Here is a 25,667-nt window from a genome sequence, read left to right on the forward strand (position 1 = left end):
AAAACAGAAGTAGGTTGGAAAGTGATGCTGGAAAACTGTTCTTTCCAGGGCTCCTGACCATTTGGGTCAGGCTCCAGTGAACACAGCATGGTTTTAGCTTCTCTGTCTGCAATGTAATCGGACCATGACCTGCTTTCTGTGCATCTGACCCATGTCCAATAAGCACCCAGCCAAAGGAAACTATCTCACCTGTTCACTTTGTTCTGTCTGTCCTGGTTCAGTGAAGGCCCTGTTATTTCAAAGGATGAAAACTAGGATCTTTCCCAGGGACTTAGTGGAAGTTAGAGCCACTTAAGCCTCTTTTAATCCTCCTTTTTATTTGGCTTATATCTTCTTTTATTTACCCCTGCATCACCTCAACCTTGTCTCTTTTCAGTCTTTAACCAGTGACATTTAAAAAACAAACAAACAAAAAATTTAAAATGTTCTTATCTAATGTAAATAGTAAAAAAAAAAAAAAAAAAAAATACAGGCTTTGGAAATGGATCCAGTGTCCCTCATTTTGGTCCACTATGACATCATAAAGCACGTTATTCTTAAATTGGAAGAAAAAACGTTTCAGTAAAGTTTAAGTCTTGCAGAAAGAGATGTGTTAGAACTGCTGTAAAGCCTCACATGTATATATATATATCCTAGACAGATCAGTTCTTTAACAGTCTGTAAACTCATTTGAGCTACATGGAGTCTGCTGTTTCTGCCATCATGTTATATGCACTTTATGCTTTTTATCATTATAACAGTTTTGTGAATGAGTCTGACCTGGTGTTGTGTGTTGGATTTACTGTTGGACATTTTGTACGTTTTCTATTCTTTTTTACTTAAAAACTTAATAAAGTGTTTGTAAAGTTGAAAACACACAAAAATAAATAAATACGTAGTCTGTCCAGCAGCAGACTGTTTCATTCAGTAGGTTTATTCAGGAGTCCTGAACCCTACACTTCCTGCAGTTCACACACTAGTGCATTTACTGCGTTTCAGGCAGTTTTCAGCAGACATCAAAGAGCTACGTTGCATCAGACTGGAATGATCTGACTGGATCTGGCCTTGAACCTCTTCCCCTTCAAATGATGATACCAACATGTGCAGGGTAGAAGATATGCAAAGTGTAGGAATTAAAAGTTTACACTCACAGTACTATGAAGTCTTCCTCTTAATACACCTATTCTCATACTGTCATCATACTGTAACTGACACGGCGGCTGACTGACAGACTAGTTAATTACACTGAAAAGATGGGTGAAGAAAAATAGGCTAAGTGATGTAAGTACAGGGGTATTTCAAACATGCAGAGAAAGCTCTAGTGCAATTTCAGAGGAATTCCTGACAGAACCCAGCCCTGTACAGTAGAAAGTTAGATGTTGATTTTATTCAAAATATCAGGTTTGAACTTGTCAGACGCTTTAGTAACCGTTGAACGCTTCATCACAGAAAAATGAGAGAAATCTCCAGACTCTTCAGAGTTTGTGCCCGGAGAGAATGAACTGCCCAGAGCCACAACGACCCAGATATGACAGTCATTTCACTTTTTGCTCCAATAACAAATCAGGATTTCTAGTAGGTGAATGATTCCTTGTCAAGCTTCATGTCAGTGAAAGATATTTTAATAGAAATCATTCAATGTGTGGTTCAGTTCACTTCAGGGCTAATGTAAAATTTAACAGTGCTGCTGAACAGACACACAGAAAGAATTGTGGCATTGTCTAATGCTGGAATCCTAAAAAGTAACTGTTTTATCATCGGACTTAAGAGTTATTAGAATATGTTTAAAGATGAGTAAAATATGTTTCACTATGTAAAGTTTATTATAAATCATGAAATCACTAGTTTAAAAATATTAACACATTTGCATAGTGTAAATTATTGGTCAACAATCAGAGGTGGAAGAAGTTTTCAAACATAACTTTACAAAAATAAAAGTATGAATAATGTTATGTAAAAATTTACAAGTGTTTATAGCAATAAAGGTCATAGTAAAAGTGGTCATTGTACAAAATGGCTCATTTCAAAATGTTAATCAATGTCGACTGTTATGTTACTATGCTTCTATCAGTAAGAAACACAACTAGCAACAAATCTGATGTTGTAGCTTGTCAAAATGGAACCAGTTTCACATACTTTGCATTCTACTGGACGGATTAGTTCTGACAGTTCTGCAAAATGTAATCCATAAACCAAGGCTGTCACACAGATCTGGATAAAAATATATGTGCCTTTAAGATGCAGTGAAGTAGAAGAATGCAAAAAAAAAAAAAATTAAATACACATAAAGTCCTCAAAAATAGATAAACACTGAGCGAAATCTTGACTTTCTGACTAGTTGCAGTGTACACCTCCCGCCACTAGGCGTCAGTTTGCAGAGATGTGAAGACTCCTCTAAGGTCAAAGGGTTGTACTTCCGGTTCGGCGGTAAAGCGTGTGTGGCTGCTTTTGTAGGAACAGACGTTATTGTGACGAAAAGATACCAAAACATTAGGTTTATACCCCTATATTCAGCACCAATTTAAACAGAAATGGTGAGTACGCACTACTCAGAGGATGTTTTCTGGAACAGATTTCCGTCTCATCGTGCAGTATATAGTAGCATAAGAGTTAGTTAGCATTAGCTGCGTTAGCTTCTCATTCATAATTTAGCTTAATTGAATGAAGCAAACAAGAGCAAAGTAACATGTTATATTCAAATGCGTAAACATATATTATGTAGTTATTGACTTCTGTCATATTTATGAATGTGAAACGTAATTTTATGAAACGTATCAAATGACTATTCTTAAGTCCAGGCTGTATTTTCTTCCCTGCACTAATACAGTCACTAACTTGGTTTTGCTGAAGTTAGATAACCTACCGGACATTGTTATATTATTAGTCAAATGTGCTAATTTTGTGCATCTTATGTATTTCTCAGCTAGTTGTAACAAAATTCTTGTGCTTGTTCAACACCACTTGGAGTTCTAAATGTGCTGTCGTCTTAGAGCAGGGGTGTCAAACAGTTCAGGGGCCAGATTCAGCTAAAGTTGATCTGAAATGGGCCGAACCAGTAAAATAATAACAGAATAATATATAAATAATGTCAACTCCAAACTTTTCTCTATGTTTTAGAGCAAAAAAAGTTAATTTACATCATGAAAGGTTTACATCTACAAACTACCCTTTCAAAAGATGTGAATAACATGAACAAACTGAAAAAATAAGTGTAATTTTAACTATATTATGCCTTGGTTTATCATTTACCCATGTACATTATAATTTACAGATCACAGCAGATCTACAAACACACAAAACATTGAGTAACAGGCAGAATATTATTAAAGTTGTACTTAACTTCTCTTAAGACATTTCAGGTTATTTGCATTTTTTGCAAAATTATACTTTGTTTTAGTGTAAATACATGAAAATATTTACATTTACAAAGAGAAACATGTGGAGTTGTCATTGTTTTTATGTTATTATGATAGTATTTGACTGGTTTGACCCATTTGAGATTGAATTGGTCTGAATGTGGAACCTGAACTAAAAGGACTGTTAATATTTTAGTGTAATTTCTGCATTTCACAAATTCATCCCAAGGGCCGGACTGGACCCTTTGGTGGGCCGGATTTAGCCCCTGGGCTGCATGTTTGACACCTGTGTCTTAGAGTATTGTACCGCTCTTAAGAAAAATGTTTTGACTGTGTCTTCCAGAGGTTTTAGTTACGGCATCGACAGAAGTTCCTTTATATATAATAATCAGCCTGCTTCTTCTCTTTATCCCACAGAGTTTACCTCTGAATCCAAAGCCATTCCTAAATGGCCTGACAGGGAAGCCAGTAATGGTGAAACTGAAGTGGGGTATGGAGTATAAGGGCTACCTGGTGTCTGTGGATGGGTACATGAACATGCAGGTGAGTACAGCACACGTTCTTCCATATTCATTAATCCATCATTTGAGTTGTAGTGATGCAGTGTCCTTTGTGGACTTTTTTTGAGTTGTCAGTTTAAAGCGTTGACTTTCTTTTTAGTGGCATTGAGTATATTTAACTCGGACAAAAGTTACACATTTTACCAAAGAATGGCCTGCTTAGTGGATAAGTGTCAGATGTGGATCTCAGTATTGCATATTTGTTTATCTGACAATGTAAACATTGCTTATATTTTAAATGTTTTTCTTTACAGCTGGCAAACACAGAAGAGTATGTGGATGGTGCATTGGCAGGACATCTGGGAGAGGTGCTTATCAGGTATGTTGTGAACATAAACCTATGGTCATCTTAAGCTTTTCTTTATTTATATTCAAGTTATCTGAAATAACATGTTTAACATTTTTATTGTAAACATTTTAAAAGATCTTGTCAACAAGACATAACAAGAAAAATACATAGCCTGTATTTGTGTTAGCAGTGTGAAATGTTGAAGAGTTATTAGATTGAAATCTGAATATTGAAAATAAACCAAACAAGTCAATTTATGTTCTTTGGCCTCAAAATATCTAATCCATGTGTAATTTTATCACATTAAGTAGGAGTAATTATATAGTGAACTGCTCGTTTGTTCATAATTGACAGCATTTGGTGCTGAAATGTTTTTCATTCCCACAGATGCAATAATGTCTTGTACATCAGAGGTGTAGAAGAAGAGGAAGAGGATGGAGAAATGAGAGAGTGATGTTAGTGAAGATGATTCGGCCTGTTTTCTGTCTTGAGTGTGATTCAACCTTGTAGTTGAGTTGATGTGTGTTTGTGTTTTCACCATGTGAGACAAATGAACGTCTGGGGTCTGGGTTATTTTTCAAGCATTTTTTTTTACTGTATGTGGGGCCAATTTTATGTTATAACATTGTGATAACGACACAATAAATGACTATTGTAATCTTTCTAGAAATGACTGGTGTTTTTTTTCTCCTTATAATTTAAAATGACTATACTGACGGTTGATCTGCCAAAGGTCCTGCCAAATATGTTATTTTGCTGGAAAAAAATTCTTAAAATTTCATTCTTTGCCAGTTTTTATGATTTTGCCCCTCACTGTAATGCATTTGTTTATGTCATGTGCTTTAACCAAACAGAAAAGATTACATAATAATCCTGTTGGTCAAAGTATTTCACAAACTAGGAGATGCATCAGCTTGGAAGCTCCGCCCCTCATCAGTGCAGTTTGAACTCTGCTCTCCTGGACAAATATTTGCCTAGTCCTTGACTGATGGATAAACCATTCTCTTTGAGGTGACAGTCTCTGAGCAGCTTGGCGTGAATCAAAATGTCCTACAGTAACAGGCTTCTGGTGAAGAACGCTCAACAGGTGGTTCTGATCTGCAACAAAGGGGAAAAGTACCTGAGAAATGATGGCTTGCACAGTCTGTGTGTAATTGAAAATGGCAGTGTGGTGATTGGAAGGTAAGTTTTAAAATCATAATTTGGCTCCAAATGGGGAAGAGTTTTGTCTATTTACACAGAAGAAAAAGAGGTACAACATAAATTAAACATGCAACTGGAAGTATAGACTACTAATAATGAACCAAATCAACTTAAAAACATAAAGAATGAAGGAATTAAATTATTTCTCTACATAGCCTCATATTTTTGTGAAACTCTAGGACTTGTCTCAAGCAAGCAACTTCAAGGCTTTGCTTCTATATTGTTTGATTGCACCATAAGAAACGGATTTATGTTTATGCACTTGGCAGATGCTTTTTTCCAAAGTGACTTACAGGGGAAAACCAATTAAATTGATGGATTTACCAATGACTTCTGTAGTTGTAGTTTTCTTTTAGACTGGTTTACTTGTTAAAGTAAACCACTGCCAAAAATTAAACTGGATTTTTGCAGGTGAAATTAATCAGGCTACTAACAATTATAATAGTATAGTTTTAGTTCATCACTAGGAACATTAAAGGTGTGATGAAGTAGAGATATAAAATGTAATTTTAGAATTTCTCTTTTCTTAGGAAACATAAAAAAAGATGTTTAATATTTAGACAGGCTCAGGTATGTTTTTAATGATAATACTAGACTTACTTTTCATCCAGTGATGGGCTGATTAAAGCTGTGGGGCCTGCTGACACTATCAAAGCTCAGTATCCAGAGGCTTCATTTGATAAAGTGATTGATGCGACAGGAATGTGTGTCCTGCCTGGTGAGTTTGAGACATAATTTTTACATAGCAAACCAGAAAAAAAGTTATTTTGCACCCTTTCAATATGTATTTACCACTGTGTATATAACTGCATAATGTCCATAGAGCTGATTAACAAAACCTTTTGGTTTCAGGGTTGGTTGACGCCCACACTCATCCAGTTTGGGCTGGTGACAGAGTGCATGAATTTGCAATGAAGGTAAATTTTTATGATCCCAATGCTTTGCTCCCTTTTTTTTTAGCATTCATCTAAACCTTTGATGCATGTTTGTCTCGCAGCTGGCAGGTGCTACCTATATGGACGTACATCGGGCAGGTGGAGGCATCCACTTCACCGTGGAGCACACCCGAGCTGCTAAAGCTTCAGAGCTGCTGTCCTCTCTGAGCAGCAGGTTGGTTCGGATGCAGCGAGCCGGAACCACTCTGGTGGAGTGTAAGAGTGGCTATGGCCTGGACCTGCAGACAGAAGTCAAGATGCTGGAGGTGATTGAGGAGGCCAGGCGCACTCTGCCCATCAACATCTCCTCAACCTACTGTGGAGCACATGCAGTGCCTAAGTAAGGACCATACTGAAAATGGTTAAATATCACACAGCTTCCTGAATTTTAATCACCGCTGTGCTTCTCTTGTCTTACTTAGAGGGAAGACGGTTGCAGAAGCTACTGAAGACATTCTACAGGTTCAACTGCCTCGGCTCAGAGAACGCATATCAGCCGGGACTCTTAGAGTGGACAACATCGATGTGTTTTGTGAGCAGGGAGTGTTTGACCTCAGCTCTTCACGTTCCATCCTGCAGGCAGGCAAAGACATGGGTCTCAACATCAATTTCCATGGAGATGAGCTCCATCCCATGAACTCTGCGCAGGTATCATTAACTGACACAAACTCCACAGAGAAACTGCAGGCTGAACATATATATTAGGTACAATATTTTTAATTCATCGTATTCGATAAAATCACAAACTACAGATTATGTAATGCATACATGTGAAACATCTTAATTCTAACCTATGAGTCATTCCAAAGTAACTCAGTGAAGCCCTCTGGTCATGTCTCATAAAACCCTAAAACCACATTCCAGATTCTTGGATGGATTTTTAAAGTTTGGTCTAGTGAAAAGTGTAACTCTGCTTGAATATCTTCTGGAAATATTAAACCTTTCTCTTAAAAAAACATTCAGAGACATTAGAACACTTCTTAGGAAACTGCAGTCAAAATGTGGATTTCCAGCTCTGCAGCAATTTTATACCAGACCATAAAACTTAAGAGATAAGATAACTTAAGATAGAAATATAGTAATAGTACAGCGATTCAAAATTTGGTTCCAAAAAAAGTAAACATTTTTGGAAATAATTAAAGATTCTTTGTTTGGGTCATCCTTTTTAATTTGATTTCAACAACCTAAATGTGTAAATTATCCTCAGGACTTCTTGTTGTTTACTACAAATTTCAAACTAATCCAGTGAAAAATAAACAGCTGTTGAGTTTTAGAATACACATAAAAATGATCAGATGTACTGAGGGCTGCATAAAAACATTGGTAAAATTTTATTATTTTGAGCAAAGCTTTAGGGTTTTAGTAGTTCCATAAACCTAAGATGTTTTCACATGATTTTTTTTTTTTTCCATGTGGCTGCTGGCACTAGTTTAACCTTGTGACTTCAGTCTGAAAAGCAGAAAGCCTCTAAAAGACAGCCAAACTTATTGATCATATGCTTTCTTCAGGCTTGCAAGAAGTTTAGAATTGCAAAAAACAACACACTTGATCTGGTTAAACGTAAACAAAATCTGTGGGTTTGTTCACCTGAGTGTATTTGTGTATCAGATGGGGGCAGAGCTTGGAGCCTTAGCCATCAGTCACCTGGAGGAAGTCACAGATGAAGGGATTGCTGCCATGGCAAAAGCAAAAACTGCTGCAGTCCTTCTGCCAACTACAGCTTACATTCTGCGGTAACTGTAGTAGCCGCATGTACATACACACTGCAGCAGTTATCTTTTACAGCTGTGAACTGTCTAATGATCTGTATGTGTTTAGGCTTCCCCAGCCCCGGGCCAGGGACATGCTGGATGCTGGAGTAATTGTTGCCCTCGGCAGTGACTTCAACCCTAATGCCTACTGCTGCTCCATGGTGAGTTCAGCAGGAGAGGTGTGAGAAGTCTGACATCATTAGATCAGAGGTTAAAAGCAGAGGAAAAGAGTGTGTTTCTGCCCTGAGGTTTAAATTCAACCATGTCTGTCTGTCTTTTCTTAGCCAATAGTGATGCACCTGGCCTGTGTCAATATGAGGATGTCCATGCCTGAGGCTTTGGCTGCGGCCACCATCAATGCAGCCTACGCCCTTGGCTGCTCCCACACACACGGCTCCCTGGAGGTCAACAAACATGGAGACCTACTGGTCCTCAACACCACACGGTAAATCACTCGACACACAAAAAGGTGCAGATGACTGGAGTTTGATGTAACATGTGGATTACCTATTTTGTGATCAACTGCTCATTTAAACCTTTCACTCCTGAGATGTCATTTCAGGTAAACAGGCTGATGTGAATCAATAAGAGCTTTAGGATGTTGAATATGAACTGTGAACTAGAGCACACCTGTAATTGTTCATTTCAGTTGATTTTTGATTTTGATTTTTTTAAAATTTTTGTTCTTTTCACTTATTTTGATTTTGTTCCATATTGAATTGAAATTGGTGCACAGTACAGACACTGCAATCAACACTAAACCTAGTGTTGTTTTGATATTTAACCAGCATCATGAAACAAAAATCTGAAGAACCACTTGATCTGTTTCTAAAGAAAATGATCTAATTTGGGTTGAAACAGAACTAAACCATAAAAATATTTTGTTGCTGTAGGATATATTTTTGCACAAGTTTGTTACTAGTACACTAGAAAAACAGCTTTAACTGCACACTTTCCTTGTGTTTTATTGCAGATGGGAGCACCTGATCTACCAGCTGGGTGGTCATCAGGAACTCATTCGTTATGTCATCATCAAGGGCAACATTATCTACGACAATGACAAAATCACAACCTTATAACAAAGGAACAAAGATTAAGAATTGTGCCTAAGATCAATGAAACAATGTTCTATCCTAACAGTAATTAACAAATCCTGCTGATGCTCAGGTATTTTAGATAAATGTCATATCAATTGACTTTGTGTTTCTGTAATGCATGTGCCTTCTTCTTTGTTCTCAGAACGAATAAAATGTTTGGCGTCTTAAGAGGTTAAAAGGTTTGTTGACTGAATGGATTTGCTAACTATGCTTTTATCTGACACATTTAAGAGCTGGTGTTTGACTACCAGGGTGAAAGCAGATACTGAAACCTCTGAGTGGAAAAGGAGCAAGAAAACAAAAGTAAAGAGGTCAATGAAATAAAACCCTATCATTAACTCACAAGTGAAGAAAGCTCTGTTTTTATTGAACATGTTAGTACACAATGATTGTTGAAACAGATCCACAGGCTTTTGACAACCAACCATTGTCTTTTCTGATTCAGAGACCAATCCTCATCACATATTTTACATAAAAACACTCGTGTGATAATTAAGCTAACCACAGGAAAAACTAATTCACATGCTATTCACAGCAGTAAATGGGAGAATAAATGAGATTAAGGCAGTAGTGGCACACACTATGAGTATGCATCTGGCATATTTATACATAAACAAAAAGTGAGGCAAACACATGCAGTGTGTTGTGGGATTGGTTGTAATATATTTTATATATTAAAGAGTAACCATTAAGCTTCATACTTCTTTCCTGATCGATGGATTTGTTGATAAAGTGTCATGGAGAAAGCCATGCCAAGCAGCTGTGGAAACAGAGCAAAAACATATCATCAAATGATGTGCGGTGAATACCGTCACACTCTATTTCAGCGCTGACATGTAAACAGCTACTTACCTGTATGACCAACACACACATGGCAATGGTTCCCAGAAGGTGTTTGTTGTCATCCAGCCATTCCTCTACCTTCTCATAGCAACCCTGAAAATACACACCAACCACAATTAGAGGCTGAAGATCAGAAAATATTCAATCTGAAGCCAAGACTTCATCAGTTCATATTCTTATTAGCACGTTTCAACAGATAACCAGAAGTTAAAGCTGCAGGCTTTGAGAGTTTTTTTTGGCGTCGGTGGGAAAAAATTCCATAATTACCTTTCATCATATTGTCATTGAAGTGTTTTGAGATCAAACAAGGATTCTACCAACTGTGGGGTTGTTTTCCAGCTGTAGAAAATCCACCCTGTAATGCAGGTTTTAGTGTTTTCATGCAGGTAGGAGGGTTAACTATGTGACTGACAGCTGGAGCTACTGATCACTGTTTGTATTCCCTCAGACAAGACTACTACTCTACTCTGTGGCTTAACATGGAAACTTGGAGAAGATTTTTTTTCCTAATGTTTTTTAATGGTGAATATTGAAGATGAATCTTTTTTCCTCTAGATTTCAGCCCCTGCTGCTGCTTTAATGTAAAAAAGCACTCAGAAAGGCACTTTGCATGCAACATTTTTGAAAATATTGTTTGTACTTGTATTTCAACATCATTCCATGATGACGTTTTTTATTCAAGGCAAACGGTCACAAAAACACATGAAGTAAAAATATGCTGATTACAACACTAACTTGTAACTGCAGTAACCATAGTCAGCACTGAATTGACTTTTCTAACACTTAAAACATTAGTATCATAAAAGGCATCTGACTTTGGATTCTGTCATGAGCACAAAGAAAAACATAACACATACAGAACCAAAGCTGAACAAAGAAGATTGACATTAGTGCTAAGAATTTTATATACCTAGAACCAAGACTGCCTTTATTCTGCTTCTCAGTGTTTTCTGATGAATCTATCTAGAGCAATCTGTTACACGGAATATATGCATCTGTTTTTACCACAGTCTACATATTTAGTTTTCTAATGAGTATTTTGTAGCAATAGGAAAGTGTCCCTTTCATTGTAATAATTTTACACCCAGTGCTTCAGAGAAATGAACAATTTTAGATATGATGAGCAAAATAAAAATTAAATATCAGCTTTGGGATACTTTTAAGTACTTTTGAAATTGTTAAATTGGTTAAGTTAAAGCTATAATAAAGACTAAAACATGTTTTTTGAGCTGCAAACAGAAATATATGACTTGGTTTTAATGAAATGCATCAATGCTTATGATAATGCACACAACATAGATAAATGTGTACAAATTGTGCATTCTGTTAATGATTTTATTATTTTTTTTTAAATTTTAAATCTTCTTGACCCTTCCCACTCATGTCAAACTGTAGAACTGCACTTTCAGTATTGGGTTAGTGCGACTCTATGTCATGAAGTTTGTATTCTTCTGATGGGTCAAATTGAGGCTGTTGTACTGCTCATTTTCAAACCCCAGTCTCACACAAGCACAGTGTAAAACCGCTGCCTCAATTGGTGCATTTGAGTCCGAAATAATGTTTTAAAACACCACAATAACACAAGAGCAAGCTATAGAATTTGTTTTGTGAGGGAAATATTGTAGGTTTAATGTATGACAGGGAAAATAATGTCGATAATTGTTTTAAATATGGAATTCATATATATTGACTTGTAGGTGGACTTAAAACTAGTACAAAAACTCTAACCCTTTCACAGCCTCACATGGTTCTACATAGGCGTCATGTTATTCTCTGTCCCTGAACTCTCCCATTACACATTTACACCTGCACGTCAGACCCTGATGACCTCCATCTCAACAGCTTTCCAACTGTGTAGTAGTTTTCAGAGTCATGAGTTGGGTGGAGTTAAACACAGAACTGGGGGAGAGTTATGCTAAGTTGGTTTGGGGTATTTTTGTGGGACTTTTAAATCTAACCCACCATACCAATGATTTGATCACTGACACATACTGACCCGTGTCCAAAAGGAATTGGAGGAATTGTGGCCACAGCCTGGGAAAACATGTTGACAGCATCGATCAGGAACCACATTGACCTGCAGGGCTGTGTACCAGTCAGTGTAACCCATCACTCCACAACACCTCCACTGAAAAGAAAAGCCAAACAAAGATGTGTTACAATAGAAATAGTAAAATGTATTCATGTTGACAAATGACAGGGGAGGAAAAACAATACAGATGGTCTCAAAAGAAAACAAGCTGAAATGACTGCACAAATTGTACTATTTAACAGCTGGAGGACATACAAAGTCATTTTTGTCATACCTCTCCCTGTATGGTGTTCCATGCATCCCTCAAGCCTGCGTTATTATCTGTGTTATAGAGCACCAACCCCTCTTTCAGGTCCTGTCTGGCATTTTCACTCACCTGTATGGACAGAGGTGAAGAAATGCAATGTTTAGGCACAAAGGCGGATAACTGTTAAGTATATGCGACTGTTTCTTAAGACAGCCCTACCTTGTCTGTGTAGACGAAGAACAGGATGAGGAGGATAAGCTCAGCCAGGAGGATGACCAACAGAACAATGAAAAACTACACAGCAACAAATAGTGGGAAACAGTTTAGATTAGGACTACTACACCTAGAACTATTACATAAACAGTCTTGACAGACTTACTCTATAATTACATTATATATCTATTCAGTTATATATTCTCTCTAATTAGTCACCAATAAAGAAAACTTTTACTGAAAAATAGCAGAACATTGACATTTTGAACTCTTGGTAATCATCATCATTCTTATTTTTATTCTGCTTATTATCATTATTATACTGAAAATGTCATTTGGGGATCTGGGAAATTGAAAAGTTGTTTCTTTCACTATTTTAACATTTTAAGATAGAACAATAAATCAAGTGGTGCCAGGGTACAACAAACCCTGCCCCTCGCACGTATTGTAGCTTATTTTGGCATTGATCCACCTGATGTCATCATGTCTATGTGTGTGCTGATGTCAGCATACCAATTGCCTCTATATATATATATATATGCCAAGTTTGAAGTAAATGGAAACAAATTTGTTTTTATAGGCTTTTGAAATTCCACCCATTATTAGTAAATGGGAGAAGAAAAACGATTTTAAAAATTCATTACAAATTTGAACTTTGACCTACTTTTCCCAAAATATATCAACATCTATTCTGGGTCACTGGCAGTCTATAAACCCAATTTGGTATGAATTCAACCAATAACTTTGCTGCTACATACATGTAAATATTTGCTCATTATAGGTAAATGGGGAAAAAACAAAAGATTTTAAAAATTCATAAAAATTTGAACTTTGACCTACTGTTCCCAAAATGTAATCAGATCTCTTCTGGGTCACTGACAATCTATAAACCTAGTTTGGTATGAGGTCAACCAATAGTTTTGCTGCTAAAGTGTTAACAAACAAAGAAACAAACCGAACCAAAAACAATACCCTTTGCCTCCCCTTTGGGGGGCAGGGTAATAATCAGCTGAATAACATTTAATGACAAGGATGAGATAGTTGTTCTTAAATCAGAGCAAAACATCCAAACATCCTTACTGACTCCTTGTGTCAGATTTAGATATATTAGGAAAATTACTTTTAGGTTTTGTCTATATCACCCTTGCATAATATAATGAACAAAATGTATACAAAATCATCACAACTGACTGTTTAGCTGTATGACATTCATTTAATTAAATCAGAATAAACACTCACACTCAGCAGCAGGCATTTGTTCTCCTTTATGGCACCCAAGCAACCCAGGAAACCTGTCACCATGACAACAGTGCCCAGGGTGATGATCAGGTTGGCGGCAGAGAGAGACGGGAATGAGGGTGAGAGGGTGGCAAAGCTGCCCTGGGATACCGACAGCCACACACCCACACCCAACAACCCGCACCCACCCAGCTGAAACACACACGGGAAACTCAGAGACTTCCTGAAACTGCAGATTCACTGATAATTAAGCACTTTGATCAGACTCCTGATTTGTAGCAACATCTACAAAACAACTGAGTCACAGTGTGTCGAGTGTTATAATTACCCAAAAGAGCAGGTTGAAGAGGAAGAGCATGTATTTAACGCAGCAGATGCAGCCACGAGCCATGACTGAACTGATGGAAACTTTAGCCAAAAAGAAAGAAGGAAAAAAAAAGAGGTATCAGTGAATTATGTGAAGAGGTTCCTCACAGGACTGATACACTGTTCATTAATCTAAATATACTACTACACTGTAGGTAGTGAAAAATAAGCACATATGAAATAAAAAAGTTAAGTTTGGATAAACATGAACATTTATGACATACCTAGTACACGTTAAGGAAGATAGCTTGAAAAAAAAAAAAAAAAGCTTGAGCATACTGATTAAGATCAGGCATCAAACGTCTATGTTTGTCTCCAGTTTCAGACACCAACTGTAGACATTTCTCTACCTAGAATTGATAATAACAAGATATAAACTTACCACTTCAACAAGCAGATGAACTGAGAAGCTCTGATGGTGAACCTGTGACACAAACAATTACAGCATATTGTAAATACAATTTAGGAGTCACGCAGGTATGGAGATGATTCAACAAGACCTTATCAGTTTATGCCATTTTAAGCACTTTTGTGTTTGGAAATTATAGTCAAATTGGTCATTTAAATAAAGGTGATACACAGTTAGGATGGTCATCAAAAATAAAAATGTGACACAATGTCAAGTAATTAAAATAACTTGCAAACCTTTTGGGTAGCATGAATGCAGGTCTGACAGTTGAAAGTACTGTGCTCAATAATAATGTAGTAACGTACAAGCAAATACACATTACTCCATCTAGTATTGAAAACATGTAATTGTGCCTATAAAATACACAAAAAACAAAGGTGCAAAAAATACTGCAGCAAAAAAACAAAAAAAAAAACAATATTAAATGTTCAAATATAAGTAGTGCAAATATCCAACAGCCAGAAACAAGTTTGAGCCGAGGCACTCAGACAATAAATAAAAACAAAATTTTTTTTTGTTACAGGGACACCACTTCTCTAAAAACTCAAAATACATTAGCAAAACTGTCCCTGTAGGTAATAGAAAATTTTAATTTTTTCTATCAGAGTTCAACAGACATCAGACTGGCTGTAGTAAACTTCCACTACTTACTATTTGGACATTAATTATTATTATTTTTTGCAATAGTCTTTTTTGCTCTTGTGTTTTCCATACATCCCACCCCCATCAGTGTCTAATTCCTTTACATACATTCACATTTTTAGTTTTTTGACCCAGTGATGCACCTACTACTGTTTTTACTTTGATACTTGTGGTTCACATCACCCTCACACACTGAGTGCAGTTGTATAGACAGTTTAGTAACCTTGTACATTTCAGATTTCTGATTACACTGGTCTACTTTTTAAAATTTTTAAAAATAAAGTATGCGCCTCAGAGGTTAAAGGCACCAAATCTTACATACTTTAATAAGATGAATTGGAAAACAAATTACGAAAGTGTTGGTTAGCTGAAGTTTTTAATGTATGTGATAAAAGTGTAACAATTGGGTATGGTCAAGTGGTTACGTAGGGTAAAAACATTGTTTAGATGATAATGAGTTGGCCTACATTTACCTGGCATATAAGTGTAATTACATGGATGGAAAGTGTATTTGTAGTACTTTGACGTCATGCTGTCATTTGTCAGTTTCAGTCATTTTCACCAAAATCTTTATGAAAAGTTCTCGGTTATGTAGGGTAAAAAAAAACAAACAAAAAACATAAAAAACTGGCACATTTTTCAGCATATCAAAAGTTGCTGTTTTCACCTGAAGTTGCCAAAATGAACTTTACCATAGTGTGAGGTATATTGTTGACTGCAACTCCTACAATTTTGGGGGAAAAAAATTAATCGGTCTAGGGTTGGGGGATATCAATATGAAGGGAAGTGTGGTTACATAGGGTAAATTCTCAAGTCCTCGAGGCTGGTAATCAAAATGATCTGTTAAGCACAAATGATTTAATATTACCCCAATATCATGATTGGAATGAATAATTATAAGTACAAATAATGGTTAAAACCTACAATAATTAAGGTTGAGATATAAACCAGTACTCTCTTGGGCAAGTATAGTATGAGACAAAAATGTAAATGTGGACATCAAATCTAGTCTTTTAAAACAATGAAAATGAATCGGCTCTATTTTTTTTTGTAGACATCACTTAGAAACAGTAAAGTTGGTTTTAGGACTACCAAACAGTTATGTGTAACCTAAAAATGACAAAATAAGTCTATCTTAAAGTTTTTATTTCATCCAACGTGTTCATAGTCCCCTGACTGTGCCCAATTACAGATATGCAGCTACATTTATACAAGAAATTTATAAATCATCCTCTAAAACACAGGTGTCAAACATGCAGCCTGGGGGCCAAATCCGGCCCGCCAAAGGCTCCTGTCCAGCCCTCTGGATGAATTTGTGAAATGCAAAAATTACACCAAGATATTAACAATTCTTTTATTTCAGGTTCCACATTCAAAACAATTCAATCTCAAGTGGGCAGGACCAGTAAAATACTATCATAATAACATATAAATAATGACAGCTCCAAATTTTTCTCTTTGTAAATGTAAATATTTTCATGTATTTACACTAAAACAAAGTATAATTTCACAAGAAATATGAATAGCCTGAACAAATATGAACAACCTGAAATGTCTTAAGAGAAGTAAGTACAATTTTAACAATTTTTGTTCTGTTATTAAATGTTTTGTGTGTTTGTAGATCCACTGTGATCTGTAAGTTATAACGTACATGTGTAAATGATAAACTGAGGCATAATATTGTTAAAATTACACTTATTTTTTCAGTTTGTTCATGTTATTCACATCTTTTGAAAGGATAGTTTATAGATGTAAACCTTTTCATAATGTGAATTTACTTTTTTCGCTCTAAAATACACAGAAAAGTTTGAAGTTGACATTATGTTTATATTATTATGTTATTATTTTACTAGTTCGGCCCACCTCAGATCAAATTTAGCTGAATGTGGCCCCTGAACTAACATGAGTTTGAGACCCCTGCTTTAAAACGAACCTCTGAAGTGAATGTATTGTAATGTACAGACTGTTGTGAAGTAGATCTGAGACAAACATTCCTTTAGAGTAAAACCCATTCTCTCATTAATTATCAGAATTTCACATTTTGACCCTAGACTGTATCAGAAACTACATTTTTGACTTAATTTTTTCTATATTAGTGACTCAGATTCAGGTTTTACTACTTTTATTCTGGTATTTTACTTGCAGACCAGTGTTAACAATGATCCAGTAAATACTAGTAAATAAATAAACAACTGTTCTTTACTCATTACATTGTTGGCTATTACGCATGGTGTGTAACCATAATGAAGCATCCTCGATCAGAGTAGTTCATCTTAAAACATGTGGTTCTTTAGATGAAACACAGACCTGAGGTGGATAGAAAACATATATTAACCCTTTGATGCACGAATTATGAAAACCTTAGTCAAGATTTTTTTCCTGACTGTTTTTATTCCTCTTTAGGCATGAAAAAAACGATGAGAATGATTTTTTTTTTTTCTTAATTAACCTATTTTTCACAGAGTTACAAAAATGTCCACTCAATTGGACACCATGTGTTTAATTTTTGAAGCAAAGAAACATGTATTTAAAACGCAATATCAAAGTGATATACTGTGTGAAAACTATGAAACAAAAGCATTTTTAATGTAGCTTATCTGATGTTTTCTCATCTTTTATCATACTCTAATACTAGTTCTTACTCACTTCATGGAGATAATATAAAAAAACCCTTTTTGTTTAAGAAAACTGTTAATTTCAGTCTAATAACAACTAGCGATTGATTTACACACAATCATGTTACTACAGATCAGGTTTATCAAGAGCATAAAGTTAATAGTATGAATGTCAGTGTATGGGATGGTGCATAAGTGTCCACTGTGTCGGCTGATATGGAAGTAAAACAACAAAACCCATGAATATACAAGAGAACAGCTGTAGAAGAACTGTCCGCTGTAGTGACCAGTATGCATGAAAGGGTTAAACTCATTTTTTGTACTGGATATCACATAAAATACCACTGGTCAACAACAAATTTATTGTTTAAGTTTTTTGAGCTGATTTAGGATAACTTTGGTGTGCTGAATCAAAAAATCACATTAATTTTGCTCAATCAGGTCAACTTTCTGAACTATGCTACATATTGGCTTTTTAACATTTTTGCTTACATTTATGGGCATTTTCACATCGTATGATACAAAATTCTTTCATATTTCTTGCAATAAACGAGTTCTGAAGATTTTACTTTTGCCAATTTATGATTTTTTTTTTTAATATTACAGATAAATGAAATGGCTTCGACTAGAAGATCTTGCAAAAATAAGCCTGACGTATTCTGCTACATCTGCGGTGAATACACCATTGTACCTAACAGGAATCCTGTTAGAAAATGATTTTTTTTTTTCTCTTAAAACCTATTTTGGGTGAGAACTACGGGGTGGGGAAGCAAAATTTACAATATTTTGAGGCAGGGATTGAAAGACAGTGTATGACCAATTAGTTTATTGAAAGTCATGAGAATTTATTTGCCACAAGAAAATGTACATAATAGAAAATGTTTTTATTCTATGTGTCCTCCTTCTTTCTCAATAACTGCCTTCACACGCTTCCTGAAACTTGCGCAAGTGTTCCTCAAATATTCGGGTGACAACTTCTCCCATTCTTCTTTAATAGTATCTTCCAGACTTTCTGGTAATAGTTTTGCTCATAGTCATTCTCTTCTTTACATTATAAACAGTCTTTATGGACACTCCAACTATTTTTGAAATCTCCTTTGGTGTGACGAGTGCATTCAGCAAATCACACACTCATTGACGTTTGCTTTCCTGTTAACTCATATGGGCAAAAGTTTCTGAAAAGGTATGGATAATAGTGTTAGGATTGATTATGACATCAATATATGTTTGGTTTCAAAACAATTGACGTAGTGCCTGCTGAGAAAAAACAACTAAATGTTCATTGTAAATTTTGCTTCCCCACCCTGTATATAAAAAAATCAACTGATAAAGTCACAAAAATGTAATCAATTTTGTGAGAAGATCAAATTTTTCAAAATTAAATTAGCAAAAAAAAAAACCTGACCTGATTGTGAAAAACAGATGTCATTTTTGGATTTAGCCGTGCAAAATGGTCCTAATTCAGTTGAAAAAACCTAGACAACTTGCAAAAAACATTTTTTTGTAACCCAGTGTAATCAGACCTGAATATCTGCTCCGACAACCTGTATCTAATTTAACTATACTTCCCCGAGTCAAATACAACTGTTTACATCATTATTTATTTTTTATTATTTGACGCAAAAGATCTCGTCTCGGCGTGACGTCACTGGAGCGAACTTCAATCTGCGGTTTTAAGAAAACTTTGCGCTAAAAACAGATTAAATCGCTAAAAAGTGGACAAGCCATGCGTTTATCCATCGCTATATAACAAACATACCCGTATTTGCAGTTCTTTCGACAGTTAAATCTGCCTGAGTGCTGTTGAGGCCGTGATTGTTTTCAGGCTCGGAAATGAAAGCAGAACAGAAGACAGTGTCCTACCTCTGACTACCAACTGCACATCATGGTTCCGATACTGGCGCAAAGTTTTAGCCGCACAAACCTTCACATGCCTACTTGTGCTGCTTTTCCTCACCGCCGTTCCACAGAAGAAAACAGAAATTCTCTGTCTGTAAACTCTGTGGTCGGCTTTGAAGTTCCGTCGATGGCTGGAGAAGAAAAGAGCAGGATATTTTCTTTGGAGAGGGCGGAGCAGCTGCGGCCCCGAAGGCGTGTTTTTCCACGAACAACCCACCAAAGACCCGCTGGAGGAAATGTGGAAAAAAAAGGGACATATTTGTAATTTCTTTTCTGTCTTATTCACTGTGTTAAACATGTGGCCCGGGGGCCAAATCCGGCCCGCCAGAGGGTCCACTCTGGCCCCTGGGATGAATTTGTGAGATACAAAAATGACACTAAGATATTAACAATTCTTTTATTTCAGGTTCCACATTTAGAACAATTCAATCTCAAGTGGGCAGGACCAGTAAAATACTATCATAATAACATATAAATAATGGCAGCTCCAAATTTTTCTCTTTGTAAATGTAAATATTTTCATGTATTTACACTAAAACAAAGTATAATTTCACAAAAAATATGAATAGCCCGAACAAATATGAACAACCTGAAATGTCTTAAGAGAAGTAAGTACAATTTTAACAATTTTTGTTCTGTTATTAAATGTTTTGTGTTTGTAGATCCACTGTGATCTGTAAGTTATAACGTACATGTGTAAATGATAAACTGAGGCATAATATTGTTAAAATTACACTTATTTTTTCAGTTTGTTCATGTTATTCACATCTTTTGAAAGGATAGTTTATAGATGTAAACCTTTTCATATTGTAAATTTACTTTTTTCGCTCTAAAATACACAGAAAAGTTTGAAGTTGACATTATGTTTATATTATTATGTTATTATTTTACTAGTTCGGCCCACCTCAGATCAAATTTAGCTGAATGTGGCCCCTGAACTAAAATGAGTTTGAGACCCCTGCTTTAAAATGAACCTCTCAAGTGAATGTATTGTAATGTACAGACTGTTGTGAAGTAGATCTGAGACAAACATTCCTTTAGAGTAAAACCCATTCTCTCATTAATTATCAGAATTTCACGTTTTGACCCTAGACTGTATCAGAAACTACATTTTTGACTTAATTTTTTCTATAGTAGTGACTCAGATTCAGGTTTTACTACTTTTATTCTGGTATTTTACTTGCAGACCAGTGTTAACAACGATCCAGTAATTATCAATGGTGTCAAAATCATTTTATTTCAGGTTACACATACAGACACATACAGTCCAATAAGATTTTAAGTGGGTCAGACCAGTCAAATATTGTGGCATGTTTGCCGCAGTGCATTATGGGTAGTGGGTATTTTGTTGTAAATGTGTTATTTTTATGTGCAAGAATTCAGTGGGGTTGTTGTGTTAGTATAAGTTTTGACTTAATATGTGTATGGCAATGCTTATTGGCCTTTTTGTTTATTTTTTTTTGTATTTTTGTAATTTGTAAAGTTGCAACTTGAGTGAGAGTCATAGGCAGAGCAATGGATATCCTGTTGTGAGTCAAATGTCATGATTAGATCTACTTTTCAAATTAAATATTGATTAAATGACTTAAACACATCCTTGTCATAAATTTAACATTCTGTTAAACTCCAAACTATGCTACAACTTGAACACAAACTTGGCATAAATTCAACACTCTGCAAAACTTCCATCTACGTTACAAAATTATCATAATAACCTGTGAGCAATGACAATCCCAAGTTTTCTCTTTGGTTCTTGGTGTAAAAAAGTAAAATTACATGAAAATGTTTACATTACCAAACTATACGTTTACAGAAAATGTGAATAGGCTGAACAAATATGGACAAACGACAAATGTCTTAAGTGAATGCAATTTTATCTATGTTCTGCCTGTTACTAAATGTTTTGTGCGATAGTAATGCATATGTGTAAATGATAAACTGATAAACCGAGGCAGAATGTTGTTAAATTGCACTTGTTTTTAGCTTACCAGCCAACAGGCCGTAAGCTATTGTCGTCATGTGGCGTCCGTCGACGTCGTCTGTTTGTCGTTCGTTACAAAAATTTCAATCGTCTTCTTCTCCAAAACTACAATTCTGATTAACTTCAAACTTGGTATACAGCTTCTTTATGATGATGTCAACAAAAGTTAGTGAAATTATTTGGATCCAGGTCTGATTCTGGATTTGGTGCCACTTTGAAAAATTTCCCCATTATAAGCGATAGGAAGTGGATCGATGCAATAACTCAGTAAATATAAATGATATCCAGTGTAAATTTCTACAGTCCAGCCCTGATGGGGAGATGACCAAAACATAATGTCCACATGCTGATCAGGATCTTCTTCTGGATCCGGGAACTTATGGAAAATTTAACATGGGCTCTTATGGGGAAAACATTTCAGTCATCTTTTTCTCCGAAACTACAGTTCTGATTGACTTCAAACTTGGTATACAGCTTCTTTATGATGATGTCAACACAAGGTATTGAAATTATTTCGATCTGGATATGATTCTGGATTTGGAGCCACTTTGACAAATTTTCCCATTATAACAGATAGGAAGTGGATTGATCCAATAAATCAGGAAGTATCAATGATATCAAGTTGGAATTTGAATGTTTTACAGATCTGATTGGAATATGACCAAAACATGGGCTATTTCTGTAATGTAATAAATACACATAACTGGGTGATAATAAATGGCATCTGGATACATTTCCCAAAGCTTTTCATTTGGCCGGTAAGCTACAGGGCCATTGGTCCTATTTTTCTTAAAACAATTCAAGTTGTTCATATTATTCAGATTTTTAAGAAAACTTTGTTGATGTGAAACCTGATCAGAATATAATTTTACTTTTTTCACTGTTATTATTTTACTGGTCTGGCCCACTTGAGATCAAATTGGGCTGAATGTAACTGAACTAAAATGGGTTTGACACCCCTGGTCTAATTTATCAGGATAAAGTTGTGGAGGAGTGACTTATTGGTGCCTTTTTTTATCTAGTGGCCGTGCGTGGTACTGCATACAAACTGTCCACTAGTCCAGAAGGCTCACCATAGAACACTGGTTCCCAGCCTTTTTTGGCTCGTGACCCCATTTTAACATCACAAATTTTTGGCGACCCCAGACATTCAAAACAGATACTTTTTTTTTTTTTTTTTGCTAAAATTAATTTGTTTTTTATAATATAATAGTTTGCTGTATAATATAATAGTCTGTGTTGCAAATAAATGTTAATTTTAGATGACATTTAGTCTATATAATATATATTATCATGGATGGAGGCAGAAAAGCCAGGTGTAGATTACTGCACAAAGTGAGAATTTTATTTTCCTTGGTCAGGATATGTACAGTCAGTCCAGCTTGGATTTACAAGGCTGACAATTAATACTGAACAAACAATAACTCCAACTATGAATTATGAAAGAGCTGCAGCATCTGAAACCGACCTCAATGAACATGTGAAAGATCAACAGAACCACAGTGGTTCAGTTTCAGCTTCACAGTTTGTCTTTTATGGACGGGACTTTCTCTATCAACTCACCATATATAGTAGGTTTTTATTTTAATCAATTACTAGAAATTTCAGGTCTCGACCCCAAGGTTGAAAAACACTGCCATAGAACCACTGTTGTGGCAAAAAGAACCTTCTAAGAAGAAGAGATTAAGTTCAGTATATAAATTTATTATACAGATGAGTATAACAGATAGGATTAAGTAAAGTTCCCTTCTAGTGCCCCACAGGAGCTGCAGGTCACACACACACACACACACACACACACACACACACACACGGGTTTATGTGGTTTAGCCAGACAATTTCTCCAAACAGGCTTGGTGGTGGTTTAGGTGGACTACCCTTTCCCAGGGTCGTAGAGCTATAGGAGTTGCATTGAAACACTTTAAAAATTCTGAAAAAATTTAGGTCACTTTAGCTTTCAGATACACCCTACAGAACTCGATACACACCACCCTAACTTTATAATGGTTTAGGCAGACATTTCTCTTTTTGACAAATATGTGGTTTACACGGACTAAAAAAAACCCTATCAGGACTTTAAAGGGACAATGATGTCACTTGTCAATCACCCCTCATTAACATAAACAAACAATGACCTGACAAACATTATCAGGACTTTAAAGGGACAATGATGTCATTTTTAAATCACCCTTTATTAACATATAAAAACACACTGACCTGACGGCACCATGCATTAAAGGAACAGGACATTTATATTTATTTATGTACTATATAGATCTAAAACATCAGTAAAATGCAGTGGTGACACTGACCAACAGCCTAATACAGCAAAAAAATCACAAGGGCCTTTTTAATTCCTTTTAACTCAAACATTTTATTACCTCCAGTATTTAAGGATGACTTTACATTTCTGCTGCTTCACAGCAAAACCAAGCAGCATTCTGCTATACAAACATAAGACTTCGTAACATGACAAAACAAAATAACAACTTAAAATGGCTCCATACAGTTGGTTTGGACTAATCTATCTCCAAGTGTTAAGAATAATACAAAAGGCTGACAGCGAATTTAAAGCTTTTTTTTCTCTGACTGCCTCTTTGCAGCTATTCCTCAGTTTCTAACAAAGTCCCTAATATTTTGCACTGTTCTTTGTGCTAGCACAAGGCCTTCTACCAGCTTGCATTGACTACATTCATTTTTGGTGGCCAGTTTTCCTTTTTGAATGTGATCTTTGAAATGTCGCAATACTGCGGCAACCTCAGCCTTCAACCACACTTTCTTTGGCACTCTTCTATGCTGGTCTTCACAAGCATCTTGTCCTAGAAGATATGCAAAATAGAAAAATAAATAACATACAAACCAAAAAAAAATTGTGTTAGTTAGTTTGAGTCAATAAAGTTAAGTTAAACTATTGCTAAGGCTGACAAGAAATTGTCTCCTTGAGGAAACAATAATTCAGTTGAGGTTTCCAACTGATTGCTCACGTAACGTGATTCCAACAACTAGACAGGTTTTTTTTTTTTTTTTTTTTTGCATTACATCAAAAATCTCCAATAACACAGTAGTAGTAGTGCTAAATTACTGATATGCATCACATTAATTATCATTGCTTATTCATAGACAAGGAAATTTAAGCTTGAGAGTTTTGTGCATCACTGCTCTTATCTGTCCTGGGTTCACCAACACTGGTCTGAACCTGGGACACTGATAAGTAACTGCAACACCCAGGCTTGAAAGTTACAACACCAGCAAGATAAACAAGATGAACTCAGAATGCCTGATTCGTATAAAAAGAAACAATGTTAGTGTATAGCGATGTGTGTCAAACCTGTGGTCGTGATCTATCTGTAGTAGTGAACCAAACTGAAGCAAAGTGAAGACAACGCACAAATGCCAAAAACTGAAATTCCTTGAATGACACTTCAGCTTGTCTCCAGAAGAGAACAAACCCCCATAATAGCCAATGCTAAAATGCCCCACTTTACAACAGAAATAAAAATGTTCACAGCCTGGGAAAAAAAAATTGTTTTGATCTCTATAGCTAATTTCCCTGCCCATGACAACGATACAGCATTTAATTTTCACAAAAAATTTCACAATTCACTTTTTGCTTTATAGTCAACTTGGCTTACCTTCAGAGGGAGGAGCAGTCTCAGGGGCTGTTTACACGGCGTAGGATTCAGTCGACTCCGGGAAGATTTCATCGCGGATTAGCCTTCTGTTAACATGGAAACGGTGCCTAGAGTGCCTGAATCCGGAAACTTCTGATACCAGGGTCCAGGGTGGAATGTTATCGATACGCTCCGCATTTCAGCTCCGTGTTAACGTGAATTGGAGCGTTCCGGGGTAAAATATGACGTCACCGCATGCGCGCGCAGCCAAGAACCGCCAGTTAACCCACTCCAGGCCAGTTGGTGGCAGTAATGCGCCTCCAAGCTGGTATGCCAGCCTCTATGACACAATAAAGTTGCAGAAAAAGAAGGAACAACCACAACAACAATGGCCAGTTTC

At 36.0% G+C, this 25,667-nt stretch overlaps 3 protein-coding genes across 4 annotated transcripts; 2 read left to right on the forward strand and 1 right to left on the reverse strand.

The window, feature by feature from the left end:
* The first annotated feature begins 2,377 nt into the window (after positions 1-2,377).
* Positions 2,378-4,847, forward strand: snrpf (small nuclear ribonucleoprotein polypeptide F). Its single transcript, XM_030150268.1, has 4 exons — positions 2,378-2,513; positions 3,753-3,878; positions 4,150-4,214; positions 4,572-4,847. Exons 1-4 carry the CDS (start codon positions 2,511-2,513, stop codon positions 4,636-4,638), a joined length of 261 nt encoding a protein of 86 aa, XP_030006128.1. The 5' UTR covers positions 2,378-2,510; the 3' UTR covers positions 4,639-4,847.
* A 95-nt stretch (positions 4,848-4,942) lies between these two features.
* Positions 4,943-9,401, forward strand: amdhd1 (amidohydrolase domain containing 1). Its single transcript, XM_030150265.1, has 9 exons — positions 4,943-5,366; positions 5,999-6,105; positions 6,240-6,304; positions 6,385-6,662; positions 6,745-6,970; positions 7,931-8,055; positions 8,141-8,234; positions 8,358-8,518; positions 9,047-9,401. Exons 1-9 carry the CDS (start codon positions 5,230-5,232, stop codon positions 9,150-9,152), a joined length of 1,299 nt encoding a protein of 432 aa, XP_030006125.1. The 5' UTR covers positions 4,943-5,229; the 3' UTR covers positions 9,153-9,401.
* A 115-nt stretch (positions 9,402-9,516) lies between these two features.
* On the reverse strand, positions 9,517-19,847 carry LOC115430316 (tetraspanin-9). Of its 2 annotated transcripts, none has more exons than XM_030150266.1 (9): positions 19,640-19,847; positions 14,493-14,534; positions 14,073-14,152; positions 13,745-13,936; positions 12,512-12,586; positions 12,320-12,421; positions 12,010-12,141; positions 10,023-10,106; positions 9,517-9,930 (listed from the first exon to the last, which is right to left on the reverse strand). In XM_030150266.1, exons 3-9 carry the CDS (start codon positions 14,133-14,135, stop codon positions 9,859-9,861), a joined length of 720 nt encoding a protein of 239 aa, XP_030006126.1. In that variant the 5' UTR covers positions 14,136-14,152; positions 14,493-14,534; positions 19,640-19,847; the 3' UTR covers positions 9,517-9,858. The 2 variants fall into 2 exon arrangements, with proteins under 2 accessions (XP_030006126.1, XP_030006127.1); XM_030150267.1 differs by having other exon boundaries at positions 19,701-19,845.
* Between the last annotated feature and the right edge of the window lie 5,820 nt (positions 19,848-25,667).

This window comes from Sphaeramia orbicularis, chromosome 12, assembly GCF_902148855.1.
Source record: "Sphaeramia orbicularis chromosome 12, fSphaOr1.1, whole genome shotgun sequence".
NCBI lineage: Eukaryota > Metazoa > Chordata > Actinopteri > Kurtiformes > Apogonidae > Sphaeramia > Sphaeramia orbicularis.